The sequence below is a fragment of the Carcharhinus amblyrhynchos genome, chromosome 26 (genome assembly GCF_965287045.1).
Source record: "Carcharhinus amblyrhynchos chromosome 26, sCarAmb.v2.hapA, whole genome shotgun sequence".
Taxonomy (NCBI): domain Eukaryota; kingdom Metazoa; phylum Chordata; class Chondrichthyes; order Carcharhiniformes; family Carcharhinidae; genus Carcharhinus; species Carcharhinus amblyrhynchos.
In genome coordinates, this window is record NC_137349.1 from 25,418,471 (window position 1) to 25,437,685 (window position 19,215).

Sequence of the window (19,215 nt, forward strand, 5' to 3'; positions counted from 1 at the left end):
AGAGTCCAACCAGTTTATTTGACTATCAGATAAACTGGTTGGACTCTAACCTGGTGTTGTGAGACTTCTTACTGTGTTTACCCCAGTCCAACGCCGGCATCTCTACATCATTCCTCCCACAGTCCAAAGATGTGCAGGCTGGGTGCATTGGCCATGCTAAATCTCCCTCAGTGTATCCAAACAGGTGCCGGAGTGTGGCGACTAGGGGATTTTCACAGTAACTTCATTGCAGCGTTAATGTAAGCCTACTTGTGACTAATAAACTTAACTTTTAAAAATTGGGTGCCACAAAGATAGGATCGATTTGAAAATGCTGGAAAACACAGAACATATGTCATAACTACATATTTAATTGTAGGAAGATGCAAACCCAAAATCAGTGTAATGGAGGAGACTTTACTCAGTCAGTGATATGGAAGTACAATGTCTTGTTTGGATTGAGTACAAGTTTCTGATCTTATGCCACATATTTAGAGATTAGAAATACATCACAGATATTGTACATTTTACATCATCTGACAATGAGAACATCTGAAGATTCGGAAATGTTATTTTTTTTAGAATGTCTGAAAGTTTTCTACCCTCTCTGCTTACTGATGCTATGAGTGTGCGCACAATTCGATGTCTAATTGATGCCATGTAGCTGCAGCTACTCAAAGGATCTATTATAACATTATTATCAGGGCTTTCCCAAAGAATATCTGCGTCACCCTACCTGATTAATGAGTCAGGGCGCGTTTGCTACAACAACTAGTTAATAACATCATGTTTAGTTTTATTTTACTTCTCTGGTTTCCTGGTCGCAAATGATAATAATTGGGGGCAGAGCAATATTGTGAAAGGAGAGATATTGCAGACTTCCTGCTTTCAGGTTAATGAAAATGTCTCGGGGAATGGGACAGGAATGAAGTAGGAGATGCTGAAGTACAAAGATTCACAGCAGGACCTCAGAATCACATCTACTTTGTCACACCTCTGGCCTGGTTATGGTGGAAATCTTCCCCCAGTAAGAAAAATGCAGGAGTTTCATGTTACTATGAGAGCATGCTGGTGTGAGGCCTCACTTGTCCCTTTCCTCCTCTTACACTGTGTCTAGAAAGGCAGAAATGAACGCCCATTAGAACTGAATATTCAGGGTTTCCTCCGGTTTTCAGTGGGAATAAAAATTCCCATTTGCCATCATCTGATTTATCGTATAAAATCAAAACCTTTCTCAACATGCAAATGGATCCGGCACCATATCTTAACCTTTTAGGCATGAGTTGCAACAGATGAAGAAAATCAGTTCCTTGTTAGATGTCTGCCAAGACATTAAAACTTTGCAAAATGCAACCAGTTTAGTACAGGAATATGGCACACTATTACTGTAGAAGTCTCAGGTCGGAGACTGTTTCAGCTCCATATTGGACCTACCGACTGCCATCCCATTTCCTGGCCCTATCTCTGTCCCTTTGAATTCTTTCTTCATCAAGTATTCCTAATGAAAATGATTCCTTTCCTGACAGTGAGAGAAGATTTCCTCTGTGTATTGGGTGCAGCAAAATCAGAAACATATTTACAATTTTATTACACCCAGCACACAGTGAGATCTTGTCCCAAATAGGAAGGTACTACTGAGGCATCTACCTGGTTTAAAATTCTAGTTGAAGACAACTCCACATACATGCATGTACAAAGGCACACACATGTCGAGACCTGTACACATGAATATGCATAAATACTGCCAGGCACACTCAAACTGACCTCTGTGTGTTTTTGTGTCAATATGTGTATATGTTTATCTATGTGTGCGTTTTTTCTGTATGTGTGTATGTTTGTCTGTGTGTTTATATATATATATGTGCATGAGGGAGGCTATATATATAGATATATATATATGTGTGTCTATATGTATGTATGTGTGCCTATAATCACAATAATGTAGACCTACACAGAAATGCATACAAACACAGTTGGAGACATTCATACATGAAGATTCACACATTATGTACACACAAACATGGACATCCATATGTACATGAATACACTCATACGTGCACACACATGAAGATACACATGCATACAGGTCTGCCCCTATTTTGTGAATTTCTTGCTGATGTAATTAGACTATTTTAGACATTGCTTTGTTGACTAGTTTGATTAGAAATGCACAAACACACAATTTACATGGGTGGTAGGTTTTTATGTCTACAGTGCTGAGCCTGTCTCAGTCTCAGGGTCACATCATGGTCTCGCTATCCAACTGCTTCTGGTTTTCATGTTCCTGGCAGATGAGCTGATAAGGCTTCTCATTTTCTTCAATGACGGAATTGCCAACTTCTGCGTCCGGTGTGTGCAGTTCATGCCTTGACAGGTGCTCCACAATGCCCGCTCCCAATGAGTCACCAAGTACATTAGTGGTAGTTCGCAGACGATCCCTGTAAAATAAAAGCAGCATTATATTTCCCCTGTTCCTGGGAAAACCTGATAACCTCTGCTGAACAATAAAGCTGTGTCCTTTTTTTCACGTGAGCCCGGGCATGGAGAAAGACCACAATGCCCAGGAATACATTGTGAATTAAATTCTGGTAATCTTGCTCTGTTTACACCAGGAGAATAATCTTTCACTGAGGGCGTCAACCGAAGATAAAACTCTGGCCTTTGATTCCATCCATGAGAGCTGCCGCTAGGGGATACAAACCTCCAGCACAAAAACAACAGATTGGATTGCAGTCTTTTATCTTTGTGTGTGGTGTCAATCAAAGTGTAACTGGTTGAAAGGAAACTTTGTGGCATGTAGACCCATCTTATTTCAGAAATACTGGGTAGCTTTACCATGCCAGACTGTAAAGGATGCCAGACTTATTTGCCTGCTCCCAGGTCATCTGAACATTGGAGCCCTTGTTGGTCCTTTCAGCCTCATTTCCTGTGCATTCCCAATCGCTCCACTGCAGGGAGAGAGAAGAGTTCACTACCGTATAATTCCTATAGTGAAGAAGGAGGCCATTCGGCTCATTGAGTCTGCACCAACCACAATCCCACCCAGGCCCTACTCCTGTAACCACAGGTATTTACCCTGCTAATCCCCTGCACTAGGGTCAATTTAGCATGGCCAATCCTGCACATTTTTGGACTGTAGGAGGAAACCAGAGCACCTGGAGGAAACCCACGCAGACATGGGGAGAACTTGCAAACTCCACACAGACAATCACCTGAGATTGGAATTGAACATGGGTCCCTGGCGCGGTGGGGTAGCAGTGCTAATCACTGTGCTGCAAACAGGGAAACTCTCCTTTGGCATAGTTTGTGAATGAGAAATTTCACAACTGTATCAAAGAACGCAGTGGTTCTTTGCTCATGCTGCACTATTTATTGTATCTTTTCTCATAATTCCTATCTCTATGGATTGTAGTTTCAGCCCTATGAGATGATATACTGCATGCCTTTGAAAGATTGTCAATGGGAGCTCTAATCTTAGCTGGGAGCCTGTTCTTTATACTCAATTAGATTGGCTCTGAAAGATCCACTAGTTTATTCTGGATAGACAGTAAGGTCACAGTCCATTATTCCCATAATTCAAATGCCAGTGCCTGAGAATCAACCACATAATGATTTTTAAAAATGAATTTATGGGATGAGAGCATTTCTGGCAAAGCCAACATTTATTGCTCATCCCTCATTGTCCCTGGGAAGGTGGTGGTAGTGAGATGTCTTCTTAAACTGCTTAATCTGTGTGGTGAAGTACTCCCACACTGCCAGGAATTGAACCTAGCCATGATGAAGGAATGGCCGTATTTCTCCATTTCAGGATGGTGTATGCCTTGGAGGGAAACTTTCAGGTGGTGATTTTCACATGTGTCTGCTGCCCTTTCTCTTCTAGGTCATGGGTTTGGAAGGTGCTGTTGCAGAAGCCTTGATGTGTTCAGTGATGGTAATGTAATTGGATGCCAAGGGGAGATGGTTAGACTCTCTCTTATCAGATCTGATCATTGCCTGGTACATGTACCAATGAATGGTACTTTTCATTTATTAGCCTAAGCCTGAGTGTTGCCCAGGTCATGTTGCTTGAGGACATGCATTTCACCATCTCTGAAGAGCCTGGATTGGTAATCAATACCAAGCAACCACAGTGTTTGTCTTCACAATGGGGGGAAGGTCATTGAAAGAACAGCCAAAGATGGTTGACTCTAGGCTGACCTGCAGAACTCCTGCAGCAATGTTTTGGGACTGACGTAACTGGCCTTCAATAAACTTAACCATCTTGTGCTCAAATAACTCCAGCCAGTGGAGGATTTTCCCCCAATGACTTTTATCAGGGCTCCTTGATGCCACTTTTGGTCAAATGCTGCCTTGATGCCAAGGGCAGTCACGTTTGCCTCATCTCTGGAATTCAGCTATTTTGACCATGTTGAAATCAAGGGTTGTAACGAGGTCAAGAACTGAGTGACCTTGGCAGAGCCCAAACTGAGTACCAGTGAAAAGGTTATTGCTGCGTAAATGCCACTGTTGATGACATCTTGCATCAACTGCTGATAATTGACAGTATATTAATGGAGTGATAATTTGTCAGAGTGGATTTGTCCTTTTTATGAACAGGTCAAACCTGGGAAACTTTTTGCTTTGTGGGGCAGATGCCAGTGCTGCTGTGCTGGAACTGCTTGGCTAGAGTCACAGCTAGTTCTGGAGTAGAAGTCTTATGGTTACAGCTGGCATAAACACGAGCATTTGATTTGTAATACAAGTATTCTAAAAATGTCTTCTGAGTGCAGTCTATTATCAAATAACAAATGGGCATCATTGAAATACTCCTTCCCTTAATGAGGCACTTGGAGTTTAACAAACTAGCTCAAATATATCATTCTAAATTGCATTCCCAAGAAAATCACTGGCTAGTTCTGTACCAAACAGCTCTGTTCAACTGGGCTAACAAAACCGTCTCCAATATTAAGTAATCCTCAAGCCAATATTGTAGAGAATCTCTATAATGCAGAAGGAGCCCATTTGGCCCATCAAATCTGCTGTGCTTCTCTGACAAAGCATCTGAACCAGGCCCCAAAGTTGTAACCCCGTGTATTTATGCCACCAATTCTCCCTAACCTACAAATCTTGGGACATTAAGGGGCAATTTTACCATGACCAATCCACTAACTTGCACATCTTTGGACTGTGGGAGGAAATCGGAGCACCCGGAGGAAACCCACGCAGACACGGGGGAAATGTGCAAACTCCACACATTCAGTGACCCAAGGCAATGAATTGAACCCGGGTCCCTGGCGCTGTGAGGCAGCAGTGCTAACCACTGTGACACCATGCCACCCACTGAATGGTCCTTCACAAAAGCTTCCTATTGAATAATTTAGTGCAAACGCTGTAACATTTAAAGGCAAGAATAATACTGAGTCTGCGTACAGGAACCAGTCCACTGCAATGATCAGGGTGATGTCCTCCGTGGGAAGTCCAACGGATGTCAACACTATCACCATAGTAACAAGACCAGCCTGTGGTATTCCTGCAGCTCCGATGCTGGCAGCTGTGGCAGTGATGCTGTAGGGTGAAAAAGGAAGCAGCGACTGTAAACATATTCAGGCTGATCAAAGATTTCACACAAATGAAATTAATCAAATGTTTTATTAGAAGAACAGTAGACCATTCAGCCCCTCAGGCATGTTCTGCTTTTTTATTAATTCATGATTGATCCGCACCTCAACTCCATTGACCTGTCTTTGCTCCATTAATCTCCACATCCTTACCTGATCAAACTCTATTGCTCTCACTTCTTGAAAATTTCAAGTGACGCAGCATCTCTTTTTGAGTGAGAGAAATCTATTATTTCCAAAAGCCGCAAAGAGGGAAAGAAATCGTGAATTTGGAAGATTATTCTGCCCAGTTCTTATTGCAACTCTTATGTTTTTGGTTCAATATACCGGTGTTCCTGCTCCAGTGATAATAGCAGCACTGTGGTACTTGAGGCTACCTGTGGCTATTGACATCGACCTCATCCTGGGAATTGGGCCAATTAAGATGTCAGGGCAGCAGCCTGTGCATTTAAAATTTAAAGTTCATTTATTCGTGTCACAAGTAGGTTTACACTGTAATGAAGTTACTGTGAAAATTATTCAGCTGCCACACTCTGGCGCCTGTTCGGGTACACTGAAGGAAAATTTAGCATGGCCAATGCACCCAACCAACACATCTTTTGGACTGTGACAGGAAACCCATACAGACAGGGGGAGAACATGCAGACATGGCACAGGCAGTGACCCAAGCCAGGAATTGAACTAGGGTCCCTGGCACTGCGAGGCAGCAGTGCTAACCATTGTGCCACCGTGCACTTTGAGGTGCAATACAGTTGACTGCCCTGACACTGGCTGCAAAATCAGAGCAGCACTCTTTTTATAGAATTAAAGAATGCGACAGAACAGAAAGAGGCCATCCAATTCACCATGGCCTGCTCCTTACTGGAGATTTTTAATCAGTCCCAGTCCCAGTTTTTTTTCCTCTAACCTTGCAATTTTTCTTCCTTCAAGTATTTAGTCAATTCTCTCTTGAATTTTGCTATCAGATCATAGGAACACAGGCCTTAGGAATGGGAGTAGGCCATTCAGCCCTTCGTGCCTGCTTTGTCATTCAATAAGGTCTACTTTCATGGTCTCAACTCCACGTTCCTGTCCCATTCCTCAGTACCCTACATCAAACATCTATCTCAACCTTGAATAAATTCAATGACCTAGCCGCCACTGCTTCCCGAGGAAGAGAATTCCACAAATTAACAATCCTTTAAGAGAAAAAGATTCTTTTCATTGCCATGTTATTCTTAAACTGTGTTCATCCACAGGTGGAAACTTCCTCCTGGCATCTACCCTATAAAAGCCCACTGAGGATCTTACAAGTTTCAACAGCAAGCTATGTAAAAGAAATGCTTCTTCATCTTGCCTCTGGTCTATTTGCCAATCACCTTAGGTTGGTGTCCTTTGGTTAACAATCTTTATACCATTGGAAATAGCTTCTAATTATTTACTTCATCAAAGCACTACTGCTCCCCAATCTCTCCAGTGGAGGAAACAAGAGGCCTTCAATGGGCTGAAGATTCAAGGATGCTTAAAAGGATTCTTTCCAATTGAAAAAAGGGACATTCAGGGTCAGTTACCTTTCACTTTGTCACTCTTGTTGTTAAAGGAGACTATAACGGCCAAATCCCCTGGGCTAGCCTGTGAACTGCCTTAGACCAAGCAACCTTTGGAAGAAATTGGGCAGACAAAAGTCTTACTTATTTTTCCCCCTTCTCCCCTAAGCAGGAATTTAGGCTAGATTTTACATGGGGTGAAACCCTGGTAGGGCTGGTGTCCACCTCCCAGCCTTCTAGAATTTCAGACTCAATGGTCATCTGCAAATACAGATAAACAGAAATTCCCACTCACAGGAGAGGGAATTTTCACATGTAATCAGTGTGGGCCTTTGATACTCGTAAATCACAATTACTAATTGTAAGATGAATTAATGGTCTGATAGGACATACACTGCACATGACTTCAAAACTTTCACATGTAGGGCAACAATACTACTATCCACTGGGAGATTTTCACAGTAACTTCATTGCAATGTTAATGTAAACCTATTTGTGACACTAATAAATAAACTTAATAGAGTTTTAACTTTATCCTTTGGCAACTAAGGCTAGATCTTTGGGAAAAGTAACGATCCAAGCCATTAATCCACTGCACCAACCGAAAGCTCCTGTGAAATAATAGGAGACACTGGTATCCAGACACTAAGGAGATCTATCAGACCCAATGCGTCAATGTCATGGAGGATGAGACTACTTACATCACTTCCTAAGACAACTCTAATAGAAAAGGCACATTCCCAACCAAGCACACAGAGAGAAGGATTACACTGGCCCCAGAAGGTCAAAACACTGAATAAAATTGGTATTTTTAAAAATTCAATCATGGGACATAGGCGTTGCTGGCTAGGCCAGTATTTATTGCCCATCCCTAGCTGCCCTTGAGAAGGTGGCGGTGAGCTGCCTTCTTGAATCGCTGCAGCCCATGTGCTGTGGGTTGACCCACAATGCCATCAGGGAGGGAATTCCAGGATTTTGACCCAGCGACTGCGAAGGAACGGCCATATATTTCCGAGTCAGGATGGTGAATGGACCACACAATAGTGTTCTATAAATGAATAGTACATTAACTACGATGTGGGCTTACTATATTTTCAGTAGATGCAATTTACCTAAATTATACTTAGTTGCTGTATTTACATGCTTAATAATAAATAAATGGAGAAACAATTAGGCAGTTTGACCACATTCATATTACCCTAGAAATGATTTTTGTCAATTACATATATTACATGATCCACATGCAGAAAAGTTACAACCTTTAAGCAGTATGAATATTCTCTCAGCTGTAATGGGACTGGAGTACAGATTGCTCACACAACGAAAGAAGGGTTGGGGCAGCATTGGGGAATGTTGGCGTTGGGTGCTTACCTGTATATAATGCCCAGCACAGTAATGCCCAGTTGCATGATGTAATTCTACTAATTAACACTCACTTAAGCACTACTTTATTTTGTTCATCGTGGGACATTGGTGTCGCTGGGTGGCCAGCATTTATTGCCCAGCCCTAGTTGCCTTTGGAGGGCACCTGAGAATCAACCACATTGCTGTGGCTCTGGAGTCACATGTAATCCAGAACAGGTAAAGACGGCAGATTTCCTTCCCTAAAGCACATGGGTTTTTCCAACAATGGTTTCATAGTCATCAACAGATTCTTAATTCCAGATATTTATTTATTGAATTCAAATTCCACCATCTGCCCTGGTGGGATTCGAACCCAGGTCCTGAGAACATTAGGTGAGTTTCTGGATTAACAGGTAATTGATAATACTACTAAGCTATCACCTCCCCTTGAATAATATGAACATTCGGGAAGATGACGGATGAGAAAAGGCTGTTTGGCGGAACAAGGCCCAGCAACAAAATTCCAGCTCATGCAGCCTCACATTTTTGGTGTTTCTCCAATACACTCCTGTAATTTTCGCCCACAAGACTGGGGTTCCACTGAATCATTTGGAGGAACTGTACCAATTTGAATGGGATACTGCAGGTTATAGTTGCGGATATTTGGCATGCTTTGAAGGCGGGGAGAATAATAAGACAGGAGTGAAAGAAAGAATGCAGGGTGAATGCCTGTAGGATAAGGCAGCACTCGTACCCTCACAGCGCTTGGCTCAGACACATAAATAAATCATTGAACACAAATCAATAAAACTTTGCTCTTGTGATGAATATACAGCAGGTTTTAGCTTTATATGAAATTGAAGAATATCATAAAACTCAAATTTCTTATATTGGTTTTGACCTGCGTTGAGCTCACAAAGACGTTGGAAGCTATGGCCACATCCTGGATTTTATTCAGTACGTGTTTGTAAGGAAGCATGATGTTTGTAAGCAAGATGAAAACAAATCACTAGTCTATGTCCTTTGAAAAGGGTCAGGGTTGCCCATTGTCACAGGTCCCATTCCTCACCTTTGTCAATGACGTCCTAGTAGTATTATCGCTAAACAATTAATTCAAAAACTCAGCTAATGCTCTGGGGACCTGGGTTCGAATCCCAGCACGGCAGATGATAGAATTTGAAATCCATAAAAAACATCTGGAATTAAGAATCTACCGATGATCATGAAACCATGGTTGATTGTCATTAAAAACCTATCAGGTTTACTAATGTCCTTTAGGGAAGGAAATCTGCCATCCTTACCTGGTTTGGACTACATGAGAATCCAGAGCTACAGCAATGTGGTCGACTCTCAACTACCCTCTGGACAAGGGCAACAAATGCTGGCCAGCCAGCGATGCCCATGTCCCATATATGAAAAATAAGTGATGGATGGTCTCAATGCTTGTTCCATATAGAGAGTATAAACAAATATGTAAATAGTGAGGTGGGGGGGGTGGAATCAAGAGGCGCAAGAGAGGTACATGCACAACAAAAGCATGAAAAATAAACAATAAAGGAAGTAGAAGTGTAAGTAGAATTGAAAATGCATGTGAAACAGAGTGCATCCATTAATTTTGACAATCTCCTCATGTATCGTAGCAGTCGAAAAACCCATGCCAGCGACTGCTTCACACTAACATCCATCAATCCACAGTTTATCTGCTTGGTTCAGATCCCTTTGGCAAAAATCAACCCTTTATATTTGTCACCTAACTGTGTAAGTTAGTGTTCTCAGTAAGTTAAATAATCAGGGAAGAAGTGCCTTCCACTATACTTTTTTTCTGAACAATGTAAACAATTTTATTGGGGAGGGGGGTGCAGGGGTGGGAGGAAGAGACTTTCCACTCGTGTTCAGGGGCAGGAATGTTGGAGAAGGGTGGTGGGGAGAGGTGGGGGGGATGCGCAGAGAATCGAGTGGGAGTCCCAAAATGCCTTTTAGGTTGGCGGAATTTCTCCAATTGACTGTCCACTCGTCCCTCCCCCGCCAATATCATGATAGAAATCCCCCCATTTGCATCAATTTAAATATAATGATCAAGTCATTACACCTGATAGAACCTTCACATTAAATTTCCCATTTATGCGAATCACAAACAGGTCCCCCATGATGTGCAGCTGCCATGCAGAACTCAGAGTTGCATAGCTGAATACAGCAGCCACCCCCCCCTCCCCAGGGTGAAGGGGGGGGCCACACCCGGGCAGTATCCTGGCACTGCCAAAGGCTGTTCCATGGGGAGGGGGCGATGTGGTTTGGAGGTTCTATAGTGATGGAGGGTAGAGTTCTGTGGAGGAAGCACTGTGGGGTGAGAGGGTGTGAGGGTGTGGGGGGGTGGGGGGAGGAGGAGGTGACATTGTGAGCCACCACTTTAGTACTTGTCAGCAATCAGTTTTATGAAACAAAACCTGCCAATGCCACCGACATTCTGCCCTCCACTTTTCCCACCTGGGACAACACTGCCAACAAGGAGCAAAATTTCACCAGTGTGTTTGTAACGGTATATTTACTCATTTACTGGAAATTTCTCAATCACACCTGAGAGGGATCAGTGCACAAAAACAAATTAAGTAAATGTTTGCTGTAAAGGTCAGCAGACTTCAAGCTTAGAACTAAATTGAAAATTTGTGATTTGGACTAAGTTTGATTTCAATTCAATTCCCCTCTAGTACTCTACCTGATAGTGATGATTTGTCCAAAGTTTAGATCATAATTGTTGACCTGGGCGATAAAGATGGCAGCCAGGGCCTCGTAGAGTGCTGTGCCATCCATGTTAATAGTAGCTCCGACAGGAAGGACAAAGCGGGTGACATGCTTGTCGACACCATTATTTTCTTCCAGACATTTAAAGGTGATTGGGAGAGTTGCTGAACTGCAAAAATGAATAGATATTAAACTATTTAGTCCATTGCGGGAGATACAGAGAAAGAGGAAGAGGGGGGAGCACATGGAAAGATATGCAGAGGGGATCAGAGAGATGCAGACAGACAAAAGATTTCTCAGTGGTAACAGATTATTACAATCAGAATGGACAGGCTTACCTGGATGAAGTGCCAAGTGCAGTGATCAATGCCTGCAATATTCCACCAATAAAAACCCAGGGATTCTTGTGGGTGACTACAAAATAAAGAAGTGGCAGGACAACGAGTGCATGGATTAACAGCCCAATAATCACCGTCACAGTGTACATTCCCAACTGTCCACCCATCACGGTAAGGTCTTGCATTTCCATGATTTTGCCTGCAATCAGGAAGAGGATACCTATAGGGGCATACCTGAAACAGAAGAAGACACAGCATTTCCTCAGCCTGGCAGTACCTTGTCCCAGTCAAGTTCAGGTACGATTGCGAACAGTTCAAAACAAAAAGGGGACACAATGGAGGTTTGCACCAGGTTGGGGGGAAAGGATGTGGGAGAATGAGAGGGGAAAGCTTACCACATTCCTGCTCCTGATCCAGTCAACAGCAGCTTTGCAAAGGCCTAAGAGTTAGGCTTTATGCCCTTATAATATCCAATCAGAAGTTTGTGATGTACCCAGGTCCCAGATTGGCATTTTAAGACAGTACTGGGTGGAGAATGTATTGTGTACACTCCACCCTGTATTAGAGGTACATAGCAAGGGATACCCAAAGGAGGTAAGTTTTAATTATTTTCCTGGCACCGTCAGTCTCCAGACTGTCGAGTTCACTTCACATTACCCATGGGAGACTTACACACCGGGGTGGGGACAGTTCTAAACATGCTGAAGAATTTAATATTCGAGTTCATATCCAATGGCTGGGAAAGCAATGGGAATCACATCCCACGTTGAGCACTTTCAGGAAACTTGACATTGTTTTGTACGAATCACGTACCTGCCTGGGCAGTGTTGGGCCTCCTGTTGAATTAAGCACAAGAAAGGTGGAAACCCTATCCCTAGGAGCCACCATGGTAACTCTCCAGTGCCACCATGAGAGATGAACACTGCTCGCTTGATCCATCAGGCATCTATCTGGCTGACTAATGGCCCCCTTCCCCCCTGCCTTGGAACTCACATCTGGGGGATGAAGGGAGAAGGGGGGAGTTGCATAAAATTCCACCTTTTGTGTGCAATTTTGGTCACCTTACTTCAATAAGGATCTAGAAGCATTAAAATTGACTAGGATGATTCCACCTTGGCACACAGAGTAGAACTTGACACCCCACTGCACCACCAGCACCACTGGGGCCCGTCTCCCTGCTTCTCCTTACCCCATTTGAGACCCTCATTCGTTGGCCACCTCCCGCCCTGGTCGCCATTTTGTGGATGGTGGAAGGAGGCTGGGTGTGGGAGCATTGCTTGCTTTCATGGCCTTGGATGGGAAAGGTTGGTAGGGTGCCTCCTTTATGGGCCTCCTTTTGCAATCATGGGCTTCCCTGATCCCTACCATCCCCCCCGCCCACCCGCCCCCATGACCCATAGAGACTTCTGATCGCTGCCCCGTTGAGAGCACACCACCCTCCCCCCTCCTCGATGTCCAGGACTGAATGCAGTCTTGGCAGTGGCCATTACTCCTGATGGTGACTTCCTCCAAGCAATCAGATGGCTGGCACTTCGAAGAGGAGAGACTTCCTCCCTGGATGGGGGCCGATGACTCACCTCCAGCTCGTTAATGCTCCTTAGAAAGTCAAATGGCTGCCTTATGAAGAGGGGACCTATTCCCTGCTGTCTTATTCAATGTGGAGTTGGAAGCCCTGCCACCATAAAATGCTGCCCTAAGTAAGAAATGGTTTCAGACTTTTAGAATTGCTTTTTACAGCTTTCCGGCTTGGTGAACCAGTAAGATCAGATTCTGCCTCTGCTTTACAAGCTTTAAAACACCCAAATTCTCCATTTTCTTAGCATTGGGAGATGTGCGTACGTCACTTTGAGATATGGGGTTGTAATGTTCACAATGAGATCACTAACAAAATGTGTGTGCATTGCAAGACTAATTTTCAATGTCAAATTCTGAAAGTGAGGCCAGTTTCACCTGTTCATGGTGTTTGTCTTATTGCTTAAAGCCTTCTTAACAAGCTTCCTTCTTACCGCTTCTGTTGCTAGGGTAGCCATAGGTCCTGAACCTCCAGTGATTAGAGACAAATCTCCAGAGCACTGCTGTGAGCAACTCAGGGGAAAAAAAAATCGAGGCGTCAAAAATAACTTTGTAAATCTTGTAATTCCCTTCAAGTTCTTTTGCTTACTAGCAATTAAAATATTGAAATTGGTGAAAAAGCTGTCCGACTGACACAGAGCAATCATCCAATGTGCTCATTAATTGTCCACTTGCTATTCCATTGGCATGGAAAGGCCTAGATGAGTTGGGCAAATAAAGGCAGGACTGTAGCTGTCAGATGGACCAGAGGTGATGTAACCCTATCTTCTGGGACTAAAGCAACTGAGAGCTGAAAGTGTGCCCTAGACGTCACTGCCAGCATTGTGTGACCAAAGAAAAAGTTGATCAGTTTGCGATGTGTAGGGTGGCAGGGAATCTAATGAAAAGGAACAAATCCCACAATAAACACTGCACTCTGCTTGGCCCAGGCAGAGGTATTCCTTGGAAACCACAGCTAGATTGATAATTGCATTGTTCCTGTTTGAGGACCAACTCTAATCTACTCCATACTGAGAGGATTATTAAAACCAATTAGTGCAAAAAACATTGTGCAACTGCACTACAGCGTTGATATATTTCATTGGGGACAGGAAGAGGGTCAGATTAAATGTTCCAGAATTTGACTCAAGTTACTAATTATAGAAATGATCCATGAAAAATATAGGCAGTGGATCTTTTGTGAAAGTTCTTGGGGGACAGTGGGCAGCACCACAGCCTCTGAGTTAGAAGTTCCAGGTTCAATTCCTACTTGAACTTTTAGCTATGTGGAGAAGTGGAGAAACTCGGTTTATTCTCACTGGAATGACAGAGATTGAGGGGCAACTTGATAGAAGTCTACAAAATTATGAGGTGCATGGACAGAATGGATACTCAGAAGCTTGTTCCCAGGTTGCAGAGTCAATTACTAGGTTTAAGGTGTGAGAGACAAGATTTAAAGGAGGTGTATGAGGCAAGTTTTTTTTACACAGAGGGTGGTGGGTGCCTGGAACTCGCTGCCGGGAAAGGTAGTGGAAACAGATACGATAGTGACTTTTAAGGGGCGTCTTGACAAATACGTGAATAGGAAGGGAATAGAGGGATATTGTCCCTGGAAGGGTAGGAGGTTTTAGTTCAGTTGGGCAGCATGAATGGTGCAGGCTCGGAAGGCCGAAGGGCTTGTTCCTGTGCTGTAATTTTCTTTGTTCTTTGATGGCCATGGAAGATACATTTATAATGTAGCCAGACAGGTTTCTACCAACCTATACATCCTTCCAGTACACTTCTGGTAGATGGTAAGAGCAGGAGGGTCTCCCGGTAAATCAGTTGCAATGCAGTTTTGCCTCTATTGAGAGGCTGGCAACACATTCCAGGGATATTTAGCTATGGGAGCAGACATAAACACGTGCTTTGTCTATCTCATGCATCACCGGACGCAGAAAGCTTCTAAGTATAAGAAACATTAGATTTATAACTATTAAGATTTATATATATAAAAAAAGTTAAGCATTTTATTTCTCCTCTTTCCAATTTGGCATGGTGTGATACCTCACACACTGAAGTGTCACCATTGAATGAACTTGCATTGTGCTGCTTCTTACATCTTCAGTGCATCAGCTGGCTCAGTGGATACAGAGAGAATGTTTTTCAGACTCGATTCCAAGAAAACCAAGCTTGGCAAACAAGAATTTAGTTCAACCGCTGTGAGCAGTTGCTTGCCAGAAACCTTGGAGCTGCCATCAAAGCCCCATGAAAGTGGTGTCTGTGTGCTGTGTAAATAATTAGGAGTTGTCATTGCGTTTAACTGTGCCTCATTCATCCCTTGCCTCTTTTCTTCAGGCTGAGAGCTGTTCAAAATAAAGACCGATCTTCTCCAAATCTAACTCCATTTTTAGGCTTCACTTTCTCCCTGCTTTTCTTCTCTCAGTTTTTCTGCTATAAAAAAAACTAAGAAGGCACTGAAAAAACTAGATTCTTAACTTTGCAAACGACAGTCTCGGTCCTTTAGGAATGGTTCCCGTATACACGAAGGAAAAGATTGCGAAGGGCATAATACAGGTCTTCAAAATGGATGAAAGATGATCTTGAAGTGAATAAGCTGTTTATCCTACCCGATGAATATAGGAGCAGAGAACACAAGCTAAATTGAGAAGCCCTGGCCAAAGTGGTAGATTACAACAATCTTATACCCCCAACAGAGTAAGTAGATGATTTCAGTCTAAATTGGCATGTTTTAAAGGATGTGGTTTGGAACAGGGATACTTAACAAAATTGCTTCCCTTTTTTAATCGGGAGAATTAAAGGAAATAAACTCTACAGGAAGAAGTTGTGTGGGAGGGAAGATATAGAATACATAGATGTTGGGTGGAGCAGGCTTGTTGAGTTACTCTAGATTTCCTCTGAAAGAATCTGTGTTCTGTCTACCATAGACTGCAGTCTAATATGACCAGGTAAAACGTTTCAGACACATTGGAATCTAACCGAATCAGAATATTGGAAATTCAGTCTGTAATCTTTTTTTCAGGCATACTTCAGTCTATCAGAAACTAATCAGATACATAGAGTCATAAAGGTTTACAGCATGGAAACAGGCCCTTCAGCCCAACTTGTCCATACTGCCCAGTTGTTACCATTAAACTATTTCCAAAAGCCTGCGTTTGGCCTATATCCCTCTATACCCATCTCACGCATGTAACTGTCTAAGTCATTTTTAAAGATAAAATTGTACCCGTCTCTACTACTGCTTCTGGCAGCTCGTGCCAGACACTCACCACCCTCAGTGAAAAAATTGCCCCTCTGGACTCTACTGTATTTCTTCCCTCTCACCTTTAACCTATGCCCTCTAGTTTTAGACTCTCCTGCCACTGGAAAAAGATGTTGACCGTCTACCTTATCTACGCCTCTCATTATCTCATAGACCTCTATAAGGTCACCCCAAAGCCTCCTACTCTCCAGGGAAAAAAGAAATCCCAGACTGTCTGGCCTTTCCTTATAACTCAAACCATCAAGTCCTGGTAGCATCCTAGTAAATCTTTTCTGCACTCTTTCTAGTTTAATAATATCCTTTCTATAATAGGGCGACCAGAACTGTACACAGTATTCCATGTGTGGCTTTACTGATGTCTTGCATAACTTCAACAAGATGTCCGAACTCTTGTGTTCAATGTTCTGACCAGCGAAACCAAGCATGCCGAATGCCTTCTTCATTCATCCTGTCCACCTGTGACTCCACTTTCAAGGAGCTATGAACCTGTTCTGTAAATCTCTCAATTCTATAACTCTTACCACTGCCCTACCATTAACTGAGTATGTACTGCCCTAGTTTGATCTACCAAAATGTATCACCTCACATTTAAATTAATGTGAACAGGCATACTGCAATCCAATAGGAGTTAAATGGTAACCACCAAGTGCTTCTAGAAGGCAGCCCACTACCACCTTTGCAAAGGCAATTAAGAATGGGTAATGAATGCTGGCCTTGCCAGTGAATCCCACATCTCATGAATGAATGGAAAAACGGCTTTCTCTCCTGTTATCACTGTTCTGATTGAAAATCTTTGCTTGTTCCCCATCTTTTACTTTCTTTACCTCCCTAGGGTTCTTGAACAAATCACCCTTCTTGTATCTCCTTTGCTATTTGTAGATCTTCATCCAGGCTTCCACCCTTTCCACAGCAGACCACCAAATCATTTAAAAAAAAATTCCTCATCAAATCCAGCTAATGTTGAAACTTGTTTTCAATGAGACTGTCTTCGTAGGACTGAAACTCTCCTTCAGTAGTTCTATTCAAAATCACAGACTTTGTGATCTGTGATGACAACCAGAATGTTTTATTTCTCCTTTATCCCTCTGCAGCCTTTTCTATGGTCAACAGCACCATCCTTCAACCCTTCTATGTTGTCTCGCCCTGCTTTAATTCCAATCCTGTCCAATTACAGCCACAATATTTCTAATAATGGCTTTTCCCCCAATCTGTTGACTAATTTTTCTATATGCAGTGCTTTAACACTTATTGCTATTTAACTCCATCTACTGTTGTTCCAGCCAGAGATATATATTGTCCAATTTACTTTGTTGATCTGTGTTGTCTGCTTAAAGTCACTTGTCTCTTTCTATCTGGCTGTCAGTGAGCACTATTTGAATGCATGCTTGGGTTTTAGGTGGAGGAGTAAGAGTTCAGATATTCATTAGCATTGTTCAATTGGGGGCTCCTTCTGGATCCACACCATCCTGATCCACACTAACATCCTCAATCTTGAGGGAATAGCTACAATATGCAGAAGCTTAACATCTATTTATATAATGCTCCGAATGCATTGGCTGGTTTTCAGTCTTTCGTGGGAAAGAATAGAAGGAAAACAGAAGCCCATTTGGCTTTTAACATCCCCGCAGATGTAGTTCTGAGAGTCCCTTTCATCTGTGTTTGCTTACATCAAAATATTAGACTGTCTGCCAGACATATTTTCAAACATCAATTTTGCAAACTGTGGGCTAGACTTTCCTGTGTGCTGAATTGAGGTGAACCATTTGTTGTGTACGGGAGGTTGTCACTTACATATTGCGCCCCCCCTACTCTCCCTAGGGTGGTTTAGGCGCCGCTGACCCATATGTAGGGGGTCAGAGGAATTTTAATATTTCAGGTACGGCACACAGCCATCTACTGTGTCACTGGAACAGCCATTCAGAACATGTGGAAAGGAATTCACTGTGGCACCTTTTTTACAGCAATACAAGTCAGCCTGCAGTCCCAGCTAAAGATTTTGTTTTCGCAATGAATGATTTGCTTGTCCTGAAATCTGGAAATTGGCAATGCTTGCCTATAATTGGGTAGGCACATCAGGTGCCTGTTGTCACCTCTGGCAAATAATGTAGTGTTGGGAGTCAAGGCACTGCTCCTTGTCCAAGATTTTTCCTTTAGCCACTTATGGGTAAACCAGACAGAAAACACTGCTCTTAATTATAGCATTAAACGAAGAAAGTCTGATACTACCAAAGATTCAGTACTTACCAGACTTGGTATGGGGTGGGGGAAGTAGTGAAACTGGGCTTGGTAGCTTCTAGTATTTGGGTGCTGCTTGGTTGCAAGATGGCAGTAGTGCCATGCATTATACTTCTGCAGTCAAATGCACTAGAAACCATATTAGTTTTACACACACACACACACACACACACACACACACACACACACACACACACACACACACACACACACACACACACACACACACACAATACCCACTGTGAACATGCCGAGTGAACAGCTCATGATGCCAACCAGTGCATATCACAAATATGGAGTTTGGTGTCCGGTTTAGATTGCTCCCGTCCCCTCTCTTTACCTACTACACCAACACATGTTCATTAATATGAAAGACCCTTCCAAACAGCACCACATCAAGTGATCAGCAACTACTGAATGGGTAAGTTGCTAATTATTTCTTCTGGCTGTTGCTGTAATTTGACATTTCTGGACAGCTGGGACATCTTGCAAGACTCTTTAAACACTGGTTCTCAGAGTCAGTGTGCAAGTGGTGTGAGCGCCCATTGCAGCACTCAGGTACTGGGAGGATGAGACATCAGCCATCAGTCATTGCATTATAGTTGGTTCTGCAAGTGCGTGATAGAGTTGGTCATCCACTTGAC

The 19,215-nt window shown here is 42.9% G+C and overlaps 1 protein-coding gene across 3 annotated transcripts in view; it reads right to left on the reverse strand.

Annotated features, from left to right (window-relative positions):
• Window positions 1-376: 376 nt before the first annotated feature.
• slc1a6 (solute carrier family 1 member 6) overlaps window positions 377-19,215 on the reverse strand; it is a 122,749-nt gene continuing 103,910 nt past the window's right edge. For all 3 annotated transcript variants that reach the window (XM_080213142.1, XM_080213141.1, XM_080213140.1), the window contains 4 exons: window positions 11,524-11,757; window positions 11,160-11,354; window positions 5,389-5,523; window positions 377-2,417 (listed from right to left, as the gene is read on the reverse strand). In XM_080213142.1, coding sequence (XP_080069268.1) covers window positions 2,219-2,417; window positions 5,389-5,523; window positions 11,160-11,354; window positions 11,524-11,757 — 763 coding nt within the window. In that variant the 3' untranslated portion in view covers window positions 377-2,218. The remainder of the gene's footprint in view (window positions 2,418-5,388; window positions 5,524-11,159; window positions 11,355-11,523; window positions 11,758-19,215) is intronic.